Below are 19,403 nucleotides of genomic sequence, written 5' to 3'. Positions count from 1 at the left end.
TATGAGTCTGGTATGAAAAAGGAAGGTTGGTAACTGTTTTGCATCTTGAACAGTATAGTTAGCCAATCTATTCATCTAAATCATGTTTAAATTGAATGACTTGGCTAACTATGTAGCAAAACATTTACCAACTTTAATGTTCCATGTAAGAGAGTATATCTAGTCATTTTGCTAATTCTATTTATAAAATTTGTTTTATTTAAATTGACAACTTGGCACTCTGCATAGGACATCTGGCTCAGAAAAGATAAACAGCTGGCGGTTGCAACAATTCATTCCAAATGCACCATGAAATACTTTCTGTGAGTCATTTAAATAAAATGTCATGCTATGCTGGAATTCAAGGCAAAACCAAGCCAAATCTTGAATGAAAATGTCATAAGCAGTATTTAATTGGCTGGTGGTTTAATTGGTGTGGTATCATCATTTTATTATCGTATTTCTTAATTTCTCACAGAACAAACAATTCAATGTCCCACAGATATGAATGGTGAAAGAGGGTTGGATAAGCTGAACGTAGTAACCAAATGCTACACCACCTTGGAACCTTCTTCAAACTCAACTGATGCTGGCAAGATGACCAATGGAGAAACTACTTCCTACTGGCAGTCAGATGGCAGTTCATGCTCGCACTGGATCAGGTGAATGGACTGACGGTGACAAACATGTTTGTAGAAAAGAAAAGTTAATTCTAAAAATGGGTGTAGTTCGAACCACTGATCATTTGTACCATTTTGACAATAGACAATGATTTATAAAGATTAATATTATAAAGTATTATTTTAAGCAAAACATAAATTAATCAGCCAGCTTAATTATGGACAAAGTGCTGGAACATATCACAGGTGGACAGGGCAGTGAAGGCTTTTGACATCGAAGGAAGACACAAAATGCTGGAGTAACTCAGCGAGATATTAACCTGTTACAGGTCAGGCAGCATCTCTGGAGAGAAGGAATGGGTGATGTTTCAGGTCAAGGCCCTTGTTCAGACTGATTCAGGAGGAATCACGGAGGGGGAGCAGTGAGAGAGGATGTTGCTGAACTCTCATCGGAGAGAGGTGGAGAACCTTCAAAGTAGACATACCTTGAGGAGATTTTGCAGTAGAGCAGACAAAATTTGTAGGAAAGAACTGTAGATGCTGGTTTAAATCGAAGGTAGACACAAAATGCTAGAGTAACTCAGCGGGACAGGCAGCATCTCTGGAGAGAAGGAATGGGTGACGTTTTGGGTCAAGACCCTTCTTGGCATGCTGGCCTATATCAGTAAAGGCATTATAGAAGTTGGGATGCTATGTTGCAGTTGTACATGACATTGGTGAGGTCACACTTGGTAGTGTTGGGTTCAGTTTTGGTCACCCATCTATAGGAAAGATGCCATTAAGTTGGAAAAAATGCAGAAAAGATTTATCATGATGTTGCCAGGACTTGGATTATGTTGAAGGGAGGGATTAGCCTAGCTTGAACTTTATTATTTGCGGTATGTAGAAGAATATAAAATCATGAGGGCATTGATAGGAGGAAGGAAGTATCCGGTGAATGGCATCGATTTAAGATGAAAAGAGAAAGATTTAATAAGAACCTGAGGTGCAACGTTTTCTACATAAGAGGGTGGTGGCTATATGGAACGAGCTGCCAGTGGAAGTGATTAAGGCAGTTACAATAATAGGACATTAGGACAGGTACATGGATAGGAAAGGTTTAGAAGGATGTGGGTCAGACACAGGTTAATGGGATTGGAGTAAATGGGTATCTTCGTCAGCATAGATTAGTTGAGTCAAAGGGCCCTTTTCCATGCTGTTTGACTATGCCTCTGGGCGCTCAGTCGGACAGGCACCATCTGTGGAAACAAAGAATGCTTCAAGTTGAAGACCCTTTGACAGGATACTGGTAGTTTACCTCCAACTTTACTGCATCACCTTTCAGATTTTTCTTGCCCACGTTGAGCTTTGAAGTTAAGGGGTTTTGTTTATTTTATAGATACAGCGTGGAAGGTCCTTTGGCACACCAAGTCCACGCCACGTGCACTACTGTCAATGTTTTTTTTATTGTCTGTCCTTTGAAAGAGATGCATGTGGAAGAGTGAAATGTTCTTTTCTTTTGCAGGTTACGCTTAAAACCTGATGTTGTGCTGAAGCACGTTTCAATAGCAGTGGCAGCCAATGATCAAAGTTACATGCCACAGCAGGTGACTGTGTCGTTGGGGAGGAATCCTGGTAACATGCATGAAGTCCGTGATGTTCGTATTCCCAGTAATATGACTGGATACATTACACTGCTGGAAAACGCAAGCATCATCCACCCATGTAATTGTACAGTTTTTTGTTTGTTGTCGGATATTATCTACTTTCTGTTTATTCAGATAAGCACTTAATTGATCTGAGGTTCCTCCTGGTCATGTTTCTCATATTGTTGTGAAATATTAAGTATCAGTATCAATACAATAAATAGAAACTACATTATAGCCTTAGTCCCCATGATTAACATGAGAATATATAATTTTCTTTAGAACAATGAAAATCTTGACTCCTTTAGTTTGACAGTGCTATTTCAAACGCAGTTATTTTACAGGAAAAAGGAAAGTTTTGGAATTGATTAAGTAATACCGAGATGAGAAAAACTTTTTTCACACAGAGAGTGGTGAATCTGTGGAATTCTCTGCCACAGAAGGTAGTTGAGGCCAGTTCATTGGCTATATTTAAGAGGGAGTTAGATGTGGCCCTTGTGGCTAAAGGGATCAGGGGGTATGGAGAGAAGGCAGGTACATGATACTGAGTTGGATGATCAGCCATGATCATATTGAATGGCGGTGCAGGCTCGAAGGGCCGAATGGCCTACTCCTGCACCTATTTTCTATGTTTCTATGTTGTCGGAGAAACGAGAAAAAAAGTATTCAATTTAGATTGACTGGGGTCGGAGACGAGGAAACACTTTTTCTCACAGAGAGTTGTGAGTGTGTGGAATTCTCTGCCTCGGAGGGTGGTGGGGGCAGGTTCTCTGGATACTTTCAAGAGAGAGTTAGATAGGGCTCTTAAAGATAGCGGTCAGGGGATATAGGGAGAAGGCAGGAACGGGGTACTGATTGGGAATGATCAGCCATGATCACATTGAATGGGGGTGCTGGCTGGAAGGGCCGAATGACCTATTCCTGTACCTATTGTCTAATACATTAATTTTCATATTTCCGTATAACATAGGACAATAAATTCTTGGCGTCCATGCTGGCACTAAAAGCAGTCCCTCCAATCCTAACACCCCACTTATTTTCCCACTCCTGCTCTCTAAATACCAGCCTGGGATTCTCCTGTCAGCCACAGACACAAGGGGAAACTTACAGTAGCCAGTTAACCAATTTGCCAGAGTCTGTGAGATATGGGAAGAAACTAAACTGTTTAGGGAGAGCCCTGTGTAAAAAGTAATTGCTTAGAGCTTAGACTTTGGTGACCGGATAACTAAATATTTAAGTAGAATTATGATCAAATATTGTTACCTTTAGGCTGAAAATTCCAGTGTTCCAGTTCTGAGCTCAGAGTATAGGTTAATCAAATCCTCATGTTCCAAAACATTTGTTCCAATTCCTGCCTCTGTACACTATCCATACCCCTTCGGTGGCAATTTGAATTTTCCAAAATTGTACTTTACGGTCCCTGATATCACGGATTCACATGGGGAAAGTTCTTTTGCATTCATGCATCCTAAATTATCCAGCCATCTTTCCTTGCTCCTAGAATCACACTCCCTAAACTTTCAGGATTTAGCTTTTGACCTTTCTCAAACCTGTGCCTGTTAGATACCTGTTAGAATCCTGTCTTCGAATGATTGAACAAAGCTTGCATTTCTGCCTGTGGCAGTGCTTCTAAAGTCAACAATCCTCTGTTACCTATGACTTCAAACTTTGTGTATACTTTATATTTTAAAGAATGACAGTTTTGTGATTCTATTTCCCTTAATAAATAAAGACAAGCAGTTAACGTCACAGTATAAAAGCACAATAAAATCAAACTGATTACCATGTTACTCACTGTATAAATCAGCACACTCTGCACTAAAGATATCACCTGTTTCTATAAAGTGTGATACAGTGTGAAATGCACACCTCCAGCATGAGTTTCAGCTCACTAATTTTAAGAAGAAAAATATTATATTTGAGTACTTTTGGAGAAGCATAAGGACAGAGTATGAGAACAGGAAAAGAGTCTGCATTGTATTTAATGTAGAAGATGATGAGAAAGTTGATAGGCATAAATGTAGGGATATGCAACTGAAAGACCACATATACATCGCATAGGTAGACACAAAAACTGAAGAAGTCTGACGAAGGATCTCGACCCGAAACATCACCCATTCCTTCTCTCCAAAAATGCCGCCTGTCCCGCTGAGTTACTCCAGCATCTTGTGTCTACCTTCGATTTAAACCAGCATCTGCAGCTCTTTCCTACACATCGCATAAATAATATGCGAAATCCCATATAATGTTTATTTGCGACAAATGTTTCCCAAGGTCAGTTTTGGTGTATACTGAATGATATACAGGACAGTTGACATGAAATAATTTCCTAATTGTCATTGGTACTTCTCCATTAGTGCCCAATTAGAAGTGAATGTAAAGATAGATTTCATAGTAACTCATGAATTTTCATAAAGTCAAGTGTTTAGTAAAATGTTATTTTCAAGATGCTGATGTAAAATAGGAGGGAAAGGGCAAGGATGCAATGTAATTAATATTTAATTTTTTTATAAGTTGTACAGATAAATATTAAACGTTGTCATGGTGATGGCTGCGACACAAGGATTCACGGGCTCAAGACTACGGGATACCAGGTTATGAAGAAACCCGGAGTATCTGTTTCTGATGCATCTGCGATTTGGTACTTAACCTTATTAACAACGTTGGTGACTGCTTCTGTGGAAAGAAATCCAGATCTGGCACAATATGTTCTACAAGTTACGCAGTAAGTAGTTGTTCATAATTTTATAACCAAGCAATGATCTCCATTTACATGTTCTATGTATTAATGCCGAGTATTCTTTTTGCTTGGTGCAGTTCATTTTTAGCACCATGAGTACTGATTTAAAATTAATAACCAACATCTCTCTCTTCCTCAGAAAAGCCCTGCAGCACATGCCGCCCCTTTCCCTCACGGCTGGGTCCACTGTATTGCCGAGCTTCATGTCAACAAATGTACTGGAGAAAGTGGACAGTTTTCTCATCAGGATTGCAGGGTAATTGTTATTTAGACAAGTAGAGGTCTTGCTTTTGGAATTAGAGTGAAGAATAGATTAAGGCAGCATATCTGGCAACCATTGCGAAAGTTGGGAAGGGGTAGTGGATGTGAATGCCTGAGACAGCAGTTCCCTTATATCGCAGAATGGCATTTTTATCGCCGAATTTTAAATTTTGTACTATAGAAATTGGTCTATCATTGTCAGGACATAAATTAGACTGTTTATCTGTGCACATGTTTTAAAAGTATATCACTAGTACTAGTACACCTCGATTTTGCTCGTGTATATCGCACATGTGCCAAGCTTGTTGAATATTTGTACAATTTTATTATCAATGTAGCAATTGATCAGATTGAGCAAGTTGAAGAGGAGACGTGTCTGATGTCCCTGTCCTTTGGCTACGAGCATTACTGAAAGCTATGTTTCCCACTGCAGCTGCTGTGCTAGCTCTGAAGCAGAGCTGACCCTTTTGGCTTTTGCTTTGGCGAGAGGAAGTGTTGCTAAGGTGATGACATCGCTTTTGACCATCAGTGATCACCTGGATACAGAATATCAGGCATCGCCGCTCCTCACAGCCATGGGATCTGTGCGGCAAAACCAGCTCCATAAATATGGTAAGCATTTTGCACTATAGTCAACAATCTTTATCGAGCGCAGAAGTATGAACATTAATCCGGTCACCCTCGCTGTCTCCTCCCCTTCTCAGCTCTCCCTCACCCCTCGGGTTCCTCCTCTTCCTTTTTCCTTTCTTCTCCCCACCCTACATCAGTCTGAAGAAGGGTTTTGACCCGAAACGTTGCCTATTTCCTTCGCTCCATCGATGCTGTTGCACCCGCTGAGTTTCTCCAGCATTTTTGTCTATCTTTGATTTTCCAGCATCTGCAGTTCCTTTCTTAAACAATCTATTGATTATATTGTCTCAGCTGATCAACAGAGCTGCCACACCTCTTGCTCATCATCACATTAATCTTCCTGCTCTGTTATTTTATGCTGCTACCTTAACTCTTGTGATGGGTGGACCCCGTAACTCCACTTTACAGATTTCTCCCTTCCATCTACTTGCCTGCTTAATGTTGCAATGCCTGCTTAATGTTGCACAATTTTACTCCTGTGCTATCTGGAACAACCACAGTATTCCTAAAATTTGCCCATCAAAGACTTGTTCTTTAGCACCAAACTGCTGATGGCTTGTGGATTTTGGACTTCCCATTTAATGTGTTAAACTGAGAGTGCTCGTAATGGAAATATTGTTGGTGATGTTTCATGGCATTTTTTATTTAAAGTCCCTCAACTGCTGAATAGTCACTTTTAAGGAAGATTTTTATTGGGAGTGACGTCCTTCATCCTTATGAAGGTGGACTTGAAATTTTGAACCTGTGAGGGATATGTGGTCTAAACATACAAAGAGGCAGCACCGAGGATTCTTTATCATTGGATATAAATGCTTGTTGACTCTTGCGGAAACTAGCCAAAATGTTAAGATGTCTTTGCCATTGCCTGGCTTTGACATCGTGCCCTCACTGTTTTTAATTACTGTATTCTATGTAAATCTGAGTTAGATTATAATAGTGCTTTTCATGAAATTGATTACTGGCCTGATGCCATGTTCCCTCTAACATGAGCTCATCACTTGACGATTTTGGCACTAATCAGGGCTATATCACTGAAGCACCTCTGAGAGAATTGAGCAAAATAACCTAGGCTGTTCCATTTTTCAGTTGAGAAATTGCCTAACATTTCCCTTTGATGGAGATGAAAAATTCCATTTGATCTAGTTGTGCTGGTTGTCTGTCTGTCTGTCCGTCTCATGCAAAAGTTGGCTCATTGAAGGCCTGGTGTTGCAATTCTTTTTGCAGGAAAACTACTTCAGTTGACCGTGGAGGCCTGTGATGCCAAAGAAGGAAAAGAAAAGGGATTTGGGCCGACTGTTGTGCTCTATGAGTCACTGCTGGGAGACGGTAAACATATGAAAGTAATTCTCTAAATGGATAGGGGAAGGGAGAAGGAGCATGGGGCATGATTAGTACAGTCTAATTTCTTGATTAGTACAGGTGTCAGAGGTTGTGGGGGGAAGGCAGAATGGGGTTAGAAGGGAGAGATAGATTAACCATGATTGAATGGCAGAGTAGACTTGATGGGCCGTAAGGCCTAATTCTACTCCTATCCCTTATGACCCGGGGGGGGGTTTTCCTGAGTGGTAATGGGACAGAATTTAATTTGTTTTGGTTTTTTTCTCGGTTGAGGTGTGTGGGGATTGTTGATAGATTTATTTTATTGTCTGGCTGTTCAGATGACGAATGGTCTTTAACTCTGAGAATCAGATGATTAATATTTGCCTTGATCTATTGCAGGATTTTTGTCAGAGGCTGGTCATACACGAGCCAGCTTCATTCTGTCAACGAGAAATAAATTGGCCATCCAGCTTACTCAGATCAGGGTTAAGGTGAGTGCTGAAATGTGGGGACAGACCGTGTTTAACCTTACCTAACTGTCGCTGACCAATTCATTCTACAATCATCTATAGTTTTGGTTCTTGGCCATTTTTGCTCTCCTCCGTACAATCCAACCTATCCAGATCCCACAGCTTGTTACTGTCAAATTCCCCCAACCAGCCCCTCCATTTTATTTTTTCACCATCCTCTTGAATTCCTCCAGTTCTGGTGTTAAATGCATCTAAACCTTTCTTTATCATTGTGTCCTCTCAGTTTTCTCTTAACTTTTGAAAAGCCTCTGTTTCAAGCAAGTCCAGTCATCTCTTTATTACCTCGCCATCTCTGTCTATATATTTCGCTTTCGCTTACTGTCTCTTACCTCCTTTTAGTTCATGTCATAGGAGCAGAGTTAGACCATTCGGCCCATCAAGTCTATTTTGCCATTCAATCCCTCTCAACCCCATTATCCTGCCTTCTCCCCATAACCCTTGACACACTTACTAAACAAGAATCTGTCAATCTCTGCCTTCAAAAATACCCAAATGACTTGGCCTCCTGCCGTCTGTGGCAATGAATTCTTCCTTTTTCCCTGTTCTAGTAAACTACGGACTGTCCTGGTTGCACTAAGGACTTTGGGCTTTTGTTTTGCACTGATATTGTTTTTTTTTTAATTTTATCGAACTTTCTTTTGTTTATTATATTATTTATGTTCATGGATGATGGGAACAGAATTAGGCCATTCGGCCCCTACAGTCTACTCTGCCATTCAATCATGGCTGGTCTATTGTTCCCTCTTAACCCTATTCTCCTGCCTTCTCCCCATAACCCCTGATGCCTGTAATGTTCAACAGTCTATCTATCTATGCCTTAAGGTTATCTCTGGGTACTCTGTTTATAGACCTATTATGTTGACGCAAGCAAGAATGTAATTGTTCCATTTTTGGTATTTATTACAATTAAACACACTTCTGACTCTTTTGCTTCCCCCTGATGCGCACTCTATCTATCTTCTACTCTCCTGCAGTGTCACCTCAGTCCCAGCCCTTGAATTTTGTTAGTAAATATCTCAAGGTTAAGACATGGTTTTGACTACTTTCTGGTTAACCACAATGATCTGCTGACTATTTAAATTTTTCCTACCCAGGTTCATAATGGTGCTAAAGGCGCAAAATGTGGCTTGGTCTTTGCTTATAATGATGAGTCAGAAACCTTTGATGCAGAGAAACACTTCAAGAGGTTTGAAAAGTATAACAAATGGAAGCTACAAGAATTTCGACAATTTGTGAAGGAGAGGTGAGGCACAATTTCCACTCGGCTAACTTGTATTAACTTTTCATCTTTGCAGGAATTCATCTGTTGTAGTTTATTATATGATGAGTTTACTGGCACAAACTAAATGTTGGACGACCAGCAGCTTGTCAAACAATACAGTTAAAAGTGTGTGGTGGATTATAAGTATCAACTTGCATTTTTGAGGATCACATCCTATTACTGTGGTCTGTACTCTGTGGTTATGGTGCTGCTTGGGTTTCATGCTTGCTGCAGCAAATAAAGTAATTCACAGTAAATTTGGTAATGGAAAAACCTGTATTTGTCAATCTATCAAGCTATTATGGCAGTGGTGAGAAGAGAAGCTCCTGTGTTTTTGGACAGAAAGTAGCTGGGAAATACTGGCAGCTACAGTCATCGGGTTTGGAATGCCTACATAGGGCAAGTGGAGTCAGCGAGTCAAATAGCATGGAAACAGGCCCTTTGGCCCAACTTCCTCATGCCGACCAAGATGCCCCATCTGCACCAGTCCAACCTGCCCTCATTTGGACTATCTCCCTCTAAATCCTGAAGTAGTTACTGAATATGCTCTGCTGTTGGACAATGCATGAGTTCAACAGTGCAGCATGAAGTTCAGCAGTACGTGAAATCATGCCCGCCGGATTCTGCCCTGGTATAGCACCAATAAACCCTTTCATTTGAATGGACAGGAAAGGTTAGAAATGAGAAGAGAAATTGCTGATATTTGAAAAAAATATTTAAAGTTGGTGTTAATGTTTAAATTGCTCTTAATGTTTAATTTTATGTATATATATTTAAATGTTTAATGCTTCGTGTCTGCTTCTGACTGCCATAGATATTTGGAAGCATTGAAAACCCATAACTGCTTTGACAACCAGTATAGCATGGGGATCTGTCATTGGTATTTTCAACTGTTTCGTAGCCCGGGCCTACCCTGGATAGTTTGCTACATTGTGATGCCGATGCTTTCTATTTAAAATTGTATTGAAACAAAATTCAAATTTGTATGGTGGGGGTAAGGTTTTTCCATTTGACACTGGGGAGCATGAGCAGTGTTGTGTTGCTAGCAATTGATTTTGGCCCACTGTTGTCTCTGTGTATTGTCAGTGTAGATTTGAGACAGCAAATTTCAGTCATTACTTTGTCATGTGCACACATTCTTTTCCAAAGTCCCATTACAATCTGGTATTGAGAATATTTGTCAATTGTCTCATAATTTAGAGGTATTAACTGTTGAATAACATTTAATCATAATCACAATAGCATAATCTGGCACGTTGTTCTGGACCTGCCTGTTACAGAGTGATGTGATTGAATTTGTGACAATGATATGCATAGCAAATTCATCATCAGCGTGAGGCAGTAAGTATTCCTTTTTGGATGGGACATGCGTCGAGTTTACCAAAGGTAGATTTCATATGGCACCATACGAGAGTCCTAAATGCACTTTTGTATTGTGAAAACTCCTTTATAAAAATACATTTTCATGTTGAATATTTTTTATTGCAATGATGTTTGGAACTCACGGAACATCTGCCTTAATTCCCTCCTCACCCAGGCATCCATTGATTAGGCTATCCTGCCAAGAATTACTTCAACCACACCCAAGGTTGCTATACATGTGGCTTCTTTCATCCCACTTCTATAAATTATTTGCAGTTTTCCGCTATTTTATTTCTTCCAATTTACCAAGCATGATACTACACTCAGTTCCCCTGTTTCTCTCATTGCTCATGTAAATCTTTCTCACAGAAAGAAAAGCATTTTTTAAAATAATAATGGTTCCAGAGACTTATTTTTCATATTTTTAGATGATTTAACTTCTTACATCTGAAAATTATTATATTTGTTTATGATTATTAATGGAACTCGGCAACCTGGTCGGCTTGAACAAGTTGGGCCAAAGCGTCTGTTTCCGTGCTGTATAATTCTATGATTAGTTATTTTAAATAATATTATTAGGATGTGTTTATTTTTACAACTGCTGTTACTGAAGATCAACAGCTGATATTGCAACTTTGGAAGTGACTTGTTATTTGATTTTATCATTGATTTTTCACTAGAAGCGGTGACCAGAGTGTCGACTTAGATGAAGATGATCCTGTTGGTTGGTTTGAACTGGAAGATGAATGGAATGAGACTGAAGTAAAATTACCGGTTTTGCGAATCAGCAAGGTAAGGAAGCTTCAATAATATTGCTTCCTTATGTTCGCCTATTTAGATATGTTACCATTGGCAAACCTGGTATCCATTGCTCATCTTGAATTGTTCTTTAGAAGGCATGTTGGTGATCTTATACTACTGCAGTCTCTCTGCTGAATCTAGCCCCACAGTGCTATTGGGAAGAGAGATCCAAGATTTTTGATCCAGCAATGTTGAAAGACCAGTTTTATATTCCAAGTCAGGATGGCGTGTGACTTGGAGAGACATTGTAGGTGCTGACGTTTCAATGTGCCTGAAGCTCTTGTCCACCTTGGTGATGGAGATTATAGATCTTGGAGTGCTGTGATTGTAGGTTTTGGTAGTGTGGGTGAATATATACAGTGCATTGTATAGATGGTACTCGACAGTCATGTTGTGCTTCAAGTGGATGGGATACTTCTGTGGCACAAGTGTTACTTATTGCTTATCACTTGGGTCTTGCTGTATGCAAGAATGGGCTGCCTCACGTAGGATTTGCAAATAGAATCGAACATTGTGCAGTCATTAGCAAACATCATCACTTCAGACCTTTATGATTGATGGAAGGTCATTGATAGTCATAGAATGATACAGTGTTGGGAACAGACCCTTCGGCACAACCTCCCCACACCGGCCAACATGTCCCAGCTACTTTAGTCTCACCTGTCCGCGTTTGGTCCTTATCCCTCCAAACCTGTCCTATCCATGATGAAATGGTGAAAAATACTTGACCCAGGAAACTGCCCTGAGGCAAAGATGTCCTGGAATGGGATAATAGACTTCCACCACTATCGCCATTTTCCTTTGTGCGAGCTGTTTTATTTGTTTTCACTTTTCCCATTGACCTTAGTTTTATTACAGTCCTTTATGCCTCACTCGATCAAATGTTGCCTTAATGCCAGGGGCCGTCACTCTCACCTCACCTCCATAATACAGCCTTGTGTGAACTGTTTGGACAGTGGCTGTGTTGTTGTTTTGAGACAGTGGTCTTGGTTAAAGCCAAACTGGAATGGGACTTACACAAAAAGCTGAGATAACTCAGTTGGTCAGGCAGCACCTCTGGAGAAAAAGAATAGGTGACGTTTCAGGTCCATCAGACTAAGGGTCAAGGGAGAGGGAAACGAGAGATATGAAAAGGAACATAAAACAAATAAATGAAAGATATGCTAAAAGCAACGATGATCATGGAAAGTTGGGAAGAAGGGTCTCGACCCGAAACGTCGCCTATATCCTCCACTCCATAGATGCTGCCTCACCTGCTGAGTTTCTCCAGCATTTTTGTCCACCGATGATCAAGGAAAGGTATGTTAGTAAATTGTTTGTCTTTATCGAGAGGCAAGTAATAATCCAGCAAGCCTAGGTAGTACCTACAAATATTATCTTAAAAATATTTTAGGGGATTTTACCTTCCTCTGAAATTAAAATTGAGTGAGAAACCATCTAATTTCAAGAATTTCTTTCATTGCATTAAATAGTTATGGACTGCTGGGAACTTTAAAGATTTGGTTTTAGGTGGCTTGTTCTTCCAGTAGATGGCACCCGTGTGTCAGTTATTTCATCGTGCATCCAAATTTTATTTACTCTGTGGTTTTATGAGTGCTTGCCTTCAGTCCTTTGCATATGTATGAGACACTAATCTCTGTTGCCCAGTTACAATTATAATATGGCCTACATTTGATGTAATAGTGATAGGGCATGATCTGTTCTATTTCTGTATCTTTTCTATTGGACTAAACAGCGAGGTATTGTTCAGCTGACCAAAGCCAGACACTAAAACATGTGAAAACAGCTTTGTCCTGCCCCTCCACTCTTCCAGGTTTCTTTCACCACATCCCCGGCAATCTGTCTGAAGAAGGGTGCCGACCTGAAACGTCACTCATCCATATTCTCCCGAGATGCTGCCTGAATCCGCTGAGTTACCCGAGCAATTTGTGTCTTTCACAAGTAAATGTAATCTGTACTAGGAAACTAAGTTTGCTTTGCATTCAACAATTTGAGACAATTTTGTTTATTTTTGTTCATGTAGCTGAATTTAGTTAAATATTTTGGTAACTAACTTAATCTGATCAGCATACAATGGCAACATTGCATTGAGACTAACGTTCTGAGCTGTTTTAATGACGAAGATCTATCTTGATTTTTACTGCAGTATTTGATGGTGAAGTTTCTCTGTCCCCGTCAAGAAGATGAGAATAATGTGCGTATTGGCATCAAGCATCTATCCATCCGTGGCTACGTGAGACCACACAGTCAAGAATGTGTTTCTTTCACTGATAGTGCACCTAGTGGTCTTGTTGCGGGACAGACTCTTGTGTTGAAGACACTCTACTTCATCCAGCAGCTGACACAGGATGCAGTAAGTTCAAACATTTATTTTAAAACACATGTAATATAAAATGATGCTAGACTTCAAATGAAGTCTTTCTTCTAAATCTTCATCCAAGAAATTGTTAAACCATGGTCCAATGTTAGACGTTTCAGCCCAGCCTTTAGTTGCAGGAATAACCTCAACTTCTTAGTCCCTCCATTTCATTGATCGCATTTCGTAAATCATCTCTGCAGCTTGGAGTCAAGGAGATGGACAGCACCAAAACTCTTTGATCTCATCCTTGCCGACTAAGACACCCCATCTAAGCTAGTTCCACTTGCCTGCATTTAGCCCATATTCATCTAAACTTTTCCTATCCATGTCAGTGTCCAAATGTCTTTTAAACATTATTATTGTATCTGTTTCAGCTACCTCCTGGCTGCTCATTCCATATACTCACCACCCTCTGTGTGGAAAAAGTAACCCATTAGCTTGATATTATATTTTTCCCTGCTCATCTTAAACCTATGCCCTCTAGTTCTTGATTCTCCTACTTATTGACTGTACCATCACACTATCTATTCTCCACATAATTTTATACACCTCTCGAACATCACCCCTCGGCCTTTTGCCCTCCAGTCCTATAATAAGATCATAAATGATAGGAGCGGAATTAGGCCATAAGGCCCATCAAGTCGACTCCGCCATTCGATCATGGCTGATCCATCTCTCCCTCCTAATGCCATTCTCCTGCCTTCTCCCCATTACCTCTGACACCCGAATAAAGTCCTAGCCTTTGATTTACTTTGGTGGCAAAAACAGGAAAGCAGACTATTATCTAAATGGTGGCCGATTAGGAAAAGGGGAGATGCAACGAGACCTGGGTGTCATGGTACACCAGTCATTGAAAGTAGGCATGCAGATGCAGCAGGCAGTGAAGAAAGCAAATGGTATGTTAGCTTTCATAGCAAAAGGATTTGAGTATAGGAGCAGGGAGGTTCTACTGCAGTTGTACAGGGTCTTGGTGAGACCACACCTGGAATATTGCGTACAGTTTTGGTCTCCAAATCTGAGGAAGGACATTATTGCCATAGAGGGAGTGCAGAGAAGGTTCACCAGACTGATTCCTGGGATGTCAGGACTTTCATATGAAGAAAGACTGGATAGACTCGGCTTATACTCGCTAGAATTTAGGAGATTGAGGGGGGATCTTATAGAAACTTACAAAATTCTTAAGGGGTTGGACAGGCTAGATGCAGGAAGATTGTTCCCGATGTTGGGGAAGTCCAGGACAAGGGGTCACAGCTTAAGGATAAGGGGGAAATCCTTTAAGACCGAGATGAGAAAAACATTTTTCACACAGAGTGGTGAATCTCTGGAACTCTCTGCCACAGAGGGTAGTTGAGGCCAGTTCATTGGCTATATTTAAGAGGGAGTTGGATGTGGCCATTGTGGCTAAAGGGATCAGGGGGTATGGAGAGAAGGCAGGTACGGGATACTGAGTTGGATGATCAGCCATGATCATATTGAATGGCGGTGCAGGCTCGAAGGGCCGAATGGCCTACTCCTGCACCTATTTTCTATGTATCTATGTAGCCTGCCCAATCTCTTCCTATAGTTCAGGCGCTCGAGTCCTGGCACACCCCGATGACCTCATTAAGGCCTCGACGCCTTTATGTATTATGCTGGTAGAGCTATTCCACCTAGGACTTCATTGCCAAGGGTTACCTTTATTGTTTTCACAGTCTCTTCCTTTGTTTGTTTTGCTAACAAACCTGCAGCAAACTATGACACATACTGCTGGAAGTAAGCATCAGGCAGAACATCCACAGAGAAAGCAAAACGTTTAATGATTCAGATCAATTACCTTTTGACATCTAGTACAAACCCACTGACTCCCATAGCTCTCTAGACTACACTTCTTCCCACCCTGCTTCCTGTAAAGACTCGATCCCCTACTCCCAATTCCTACCTGATCTCCCGATTACTCAGCACTTTAACTCCTCCCATTCCCAATCTGACCTTTCTGGCCTGGGCCTCCTCCATTGTCAGAGTGAGGCCCAGCGCAAATTGGAGGAACAGCATCTCATATTTTGCTTGGGTGGTTTACACCCCAGCGGTATGAACATTGACTTCTCTAACTTCAAATAGCCCTTGCTTTCCCTCTCTCTCCATCCCCTCCCCTTTCCCAGTTCTCCCACCACTCTTACTGTCTCGACTACTTTCTATCTCTGTCCCGCCCACTCCCCTGACATCAGTCTGAAGAAGGGTCTCGACCCGAAAGGTCACCCATTCCTTCTCTCCAGAGATGCTGCGTCCCGCTGAGTTACTCCAACATTTTGTGTCTACCTTCTCTCAGAGCTGCTAGATAAGGTCATTGAACTAAAACATTAGAGTCACCACCAGGACAGATACTTCCTGACCACCTGAATATTTCCAACATTCTATATATATTCAAGAATCATGTATATGTTCTTAATAGCCTTCCTAACTTGACTCGCGGTAATCAAATATTTTGCATATAATCTTCCAAAATCTCAGCAGACAATAGAAATAGTGCATTAAATTTCAGACCTTGAAGGTCTTTGTGGCACGATATTTATCTATGTAATGCCGTTACCCTCAAAGTCATGAGGATGAGTACAAGTGCAGTATACTTAAGACGGAAATTAGGGCAACAAGGGCATAAGATGGATCTGAAAGGCAAGGTAAAGGACAATCCCAAAAGATTCTACAGGTATAGTAAGAGAAGATGGGGCTCGTCAGCCTGGGAAGGCAGTCCATTTAGGAGAGTGAAAACTCTGATTTACAACCTCCACTGCCTTGTGGCCTTATCCAGTCATGGAAAAGGCTCCTGGAGTAAACCTCAAGAAAATCCAGAGTCGGAGCCCCTAAGGCAGTTCGTCGTTGTCTACAACCTCTCTCTGGCAGCTCCTGCGACAGTGCTGGTGCCAAACTGTAATGGCCCTGCTGTTCCTTTGGATCGATCAGCGACGTGGAGAGGGGGGACGTGCTGCATGGGCAACAGCCTGTCCTCCATATGACACTTGTAAACTAGGATGCATCACCCATGGTCAGTCATGTCCGAGAGGGGACTACTACTAGTAAGAGAAAAATATTGGTTAAGAAGAGGATAGGTCCTCTTAAAGATCAGCTTGGACATCTATGTGTGGAGTCACAGGAGATGAGTGAGATTTTTAAAAGACACTTAATGTGGATGTTTGGAGGATGGTAGTGATTGCACGGACTTGTAACTGAGACAAATGTTATAATTGAAGTGTTGCCTACAGGAGGCTTCTGTGAAGTATTGGATTGCCTTTGTCCTGGACCGTAAACCTTTGCCGTAACATATAATTTGCGCAAAGGTTTGACATATGTTTACAGTAATTAATACTGTGTAACTCCTTGTTCAGTTTTACATTGTGGAATGTTTCATAACTTGCAGTATAGCAAATATCTTGTATAACTGATTAATCACAGTCTTCTGATGATGAGCATCAAAATCATGTGAAAGATGCAGGCCAATGTATAAAACGTTACTTTATTAGAGGCTTTGCATTTTTTAATCAATTTGCCATTAAAAAGTTGCTTGTTCTGAACAATTTCCATAACATATTTATGTAAATTAAGTGTCTTGGTACCTCTGAAAAAGCCAATGAATTTAAGACTATTTCAGAACACTGCAGAACACAAGTAAAACTGACAACTGCGTTCAGTGAGGCCTAAATGGCTAAATTAAGGGAGCTAAAACCAAGCTAAAAATTAAAAATATTTAATTTTCTACACTCTGTAGTGCGTTACTTGTTTCGTTTTGAGGAGACGACGTATATCAATTGGACATATGGTTTTTGAACAAGATTTATTTTGTTCAAAGTAGGTTTTAAAGAATATTTGGTGTTAAACCTTTCCAAACTAGGTTTGATAATTTTCCTTGGTTTATGCTAAATGAGGATGATGTTATTGGTCATCCTGGAATCTTGATGGAAGTATCAAATGCCGCTGGACGAGAGCTCTATTTGTTCAATGAATGTGGGAGATTGAATTTGTCTGTCAGGGTAGACTTTCAGAGCCTTGTGTAATTGAGGCTGTTGACCAAACAAGAGATCACTTGGTTGCTATGAAATGCCCAATGGCATCAATTAAGTACTCACCTGGGTAATTAGTTCATTGTTTCAAACTTTCAGATTGAGTTTAATTTGTATTTACACCTTAATCACTCTACAGATTTTCTGTAAACTCAGTTTATGGCAATATATAATTTTGTTTATCTTATATTTTGACATACTTGCGAATGGCTGAATTGCATGAGTTGGGTTTAAGTGTAATAAAATTGCAGTTCATAACATGAAAACAATTGAAATTGAGTACGAGGGCTGCATCTGATTATCCACCATCCTGTGGTCAGAAATCTCTTGGTTTACAGGGCCTCCCTTTAAGATAGTTGGGTTCTTTGTTCCTGTGCTCCCTTTAGCTCGGCAGGAAAATTGCTGGAAAATTAATTTTATACGGTGTGACATCTTTATGGGCGCAGCAGTAGAGTTACTGCCATACAGCACCAGAGACCAGGGTTTCATCCTGACCTCTGCTGATGTCTGTACTAAGTTTGTAAGTTTTCCCTGTGACCTCGTGGGTTTCCTCTGGATGCTCTGGTTTCCTCCCATATACCAAAGACTTGCTGGTGTGCAGGCTAATTGGCTTCTGTAAATTGTCGCTAGTGTGTAGATAGAACTAGTATATGGGTGATCGTTGGTTGGCATGGACACGGTGTGCTGAATGGCCTGTTTCCACTGAACTAAACTAAAAATCTTAAGCAAATTAAAAGTGTTGGCAAAGCGATTCAAATAGCATCCAGAAAATCTGGCAGGCTAACACTTCAAAAGTCCTCAATATTTTCATTAAGGAGTCCTAAAGCTTTCCAAAATAGTTTCCATTCGAACGTAATTCAAATGGATCATGTTATCCATTAGTTTATTGCACAATAAATGGTGTTTCTTTACTTGTAGGCAGAACTGAAGGAGCGGAAGTTGAAAAAGAAACCTTACCTGGACTTCTCAGATCTTAACCTACAGCTGTTCTGGAACTTCTACAAAAAATTCAGAGAAAAGTAAGATCACTTTTTTAAAATTACCATAAGTGGCTTTTCCTGGAGATAGCAATTTATTTTGGTATTGGTATTTGGATAACGATGTTGCAAGTGCATCTTCCTGTAATGGCTTTCTTTGGGTATAAGTACATATGGAGACAACATTGGAAGCAGTTTATTTTAAATGGGGGAGAAATGTGGGGTCTGTTTGTATGTGCACTGTGGGCATCTGTTTGGATGTATACTGTTGGACTATGTATTAATGAACAACAAAAAATAACGACATGTAATGTCCATTATTTTTCCCCCTCAGTCAAGGATTAGAGTGTCTGCAAGCCCAGACTATCTTGCTGCAACTTCTTCAGAATTGTTTGGTGCTATTGTCTGGATCTCCTCCGTCTGAGGAAGCGCAAGGGACATCGCAGTCTGGCACTGAGAGGAAACAGCCTATTGACACAGAATCTGCTCGTGACCTCTATGTGTACCTCTGTGAAGGTAATGTATAGAATTGTTTAAAGCCAAAGCAATGTGCTGGAAATGCTCAGCCGGTCGGGTAGCTACTGTGGAAAGAAACATGGTTAACATTTCAATTCAAAGATCCTTTGTCAGAACTTCCTGACAAAGTTCTTCAACCTGAAACTTTTCACTTTCCACAGATGGTGCAAGAATGGATTTTAAAGCAATGTATTTATTTACACTGTATCACACTACACTGTGCGTAGTTGGGATATGGAAGTACCAGTACTCTGCAAAACACAAGGGCTGGAGGTACTCAGTGGGCCCGGCAGCATCTGTGGACGGAATGGACAGACAACTTTTTGAGTCCTGACCCAAAATGGCGTCTGTCCAACTCCCTCCACAGACGATGTCTGGCCTGCTGAGTTCC

At 40.7% G+C, this 19,403-nt stretch overlaps 1 protein-coding gene across 6 annotated transcripts in view; it reads left to right on the top strand.

The window, feature by feature from the left end:
• Positions 1-19,403, top strand: part of zzef1 (zinc finger ZZ-type and EF-hand domain containing 1) — a 143,504-nt gene that overhangs the window by 23,327 nt on the left and 100,774 nt on the right. For 3 of the 6 annotated variants that reach the window (XM_033045931.1, XM_033045934.1, XM_033045930.1), the window contains exons 4-15: positions 458-641; positions 2,104-2,303; positions 4,739-4,949; positions 5,104-5,220; positions 5,659-5,837; positions 7,080-7,181; positions 7,575-7,666; positions 8,800-8,948; positions 11,009-11,120; positions 13,276-13,482; positions 18,438-18,538; positions 18,831-19,012. In XM_033045931.1, coding sequence (XP_032901822.1) covers positions 458-641; positions 2,104-2,303; positions 4,739-4,949; positions 5,104-5,220; positions 5,659-5,837; positions 7,080-7,181; positions 7,575-7,666; positions 8,800-8,948; positions 11,009-11,120; positions 13,276-13,482; positions 18,438-18,538; positions 18,831-19,012 — 1,836 coding nt within the window. The remainder of the gene's footprint in view (positions 1-457; positions 642-2,103; positions 2,304-4,738; positions 4,950-5,103; positions 5,221-5,658; positions 5,838-7,079; positions 7,182-7,574; positions 7,667-8,799; positions 8,949-11,008; positions 11,121-13,275; positions 13,483-18,437; positions 18,539-18,830; positions 19,013-19,403) is intronic. The other 3 variants (XM_033045935.1, XM_033045932.1, XM_033045933.1) reach the window with 2 other exon arrangements.

The sequence above is a fragment of the Amblyraja radiata genome, chromosome 28, assembly GCF_010909765.2.
Source record: "Amblyraja radiata isolate CabotCenter1 chromosome 28, sAmbRad1.1.pri, whole genome shotgun sequence".
Taxonomy (NCBI): domain Eukaryota; kingdom Metazoa; phylum Chordata; class Chondrichthyes; order Rajiformes; family Rajidae; genus Amblyraja; species Amblyraja radiata.
This window is presented reverse-complemented; position numbering and strand designations above follow the sequence as displayed.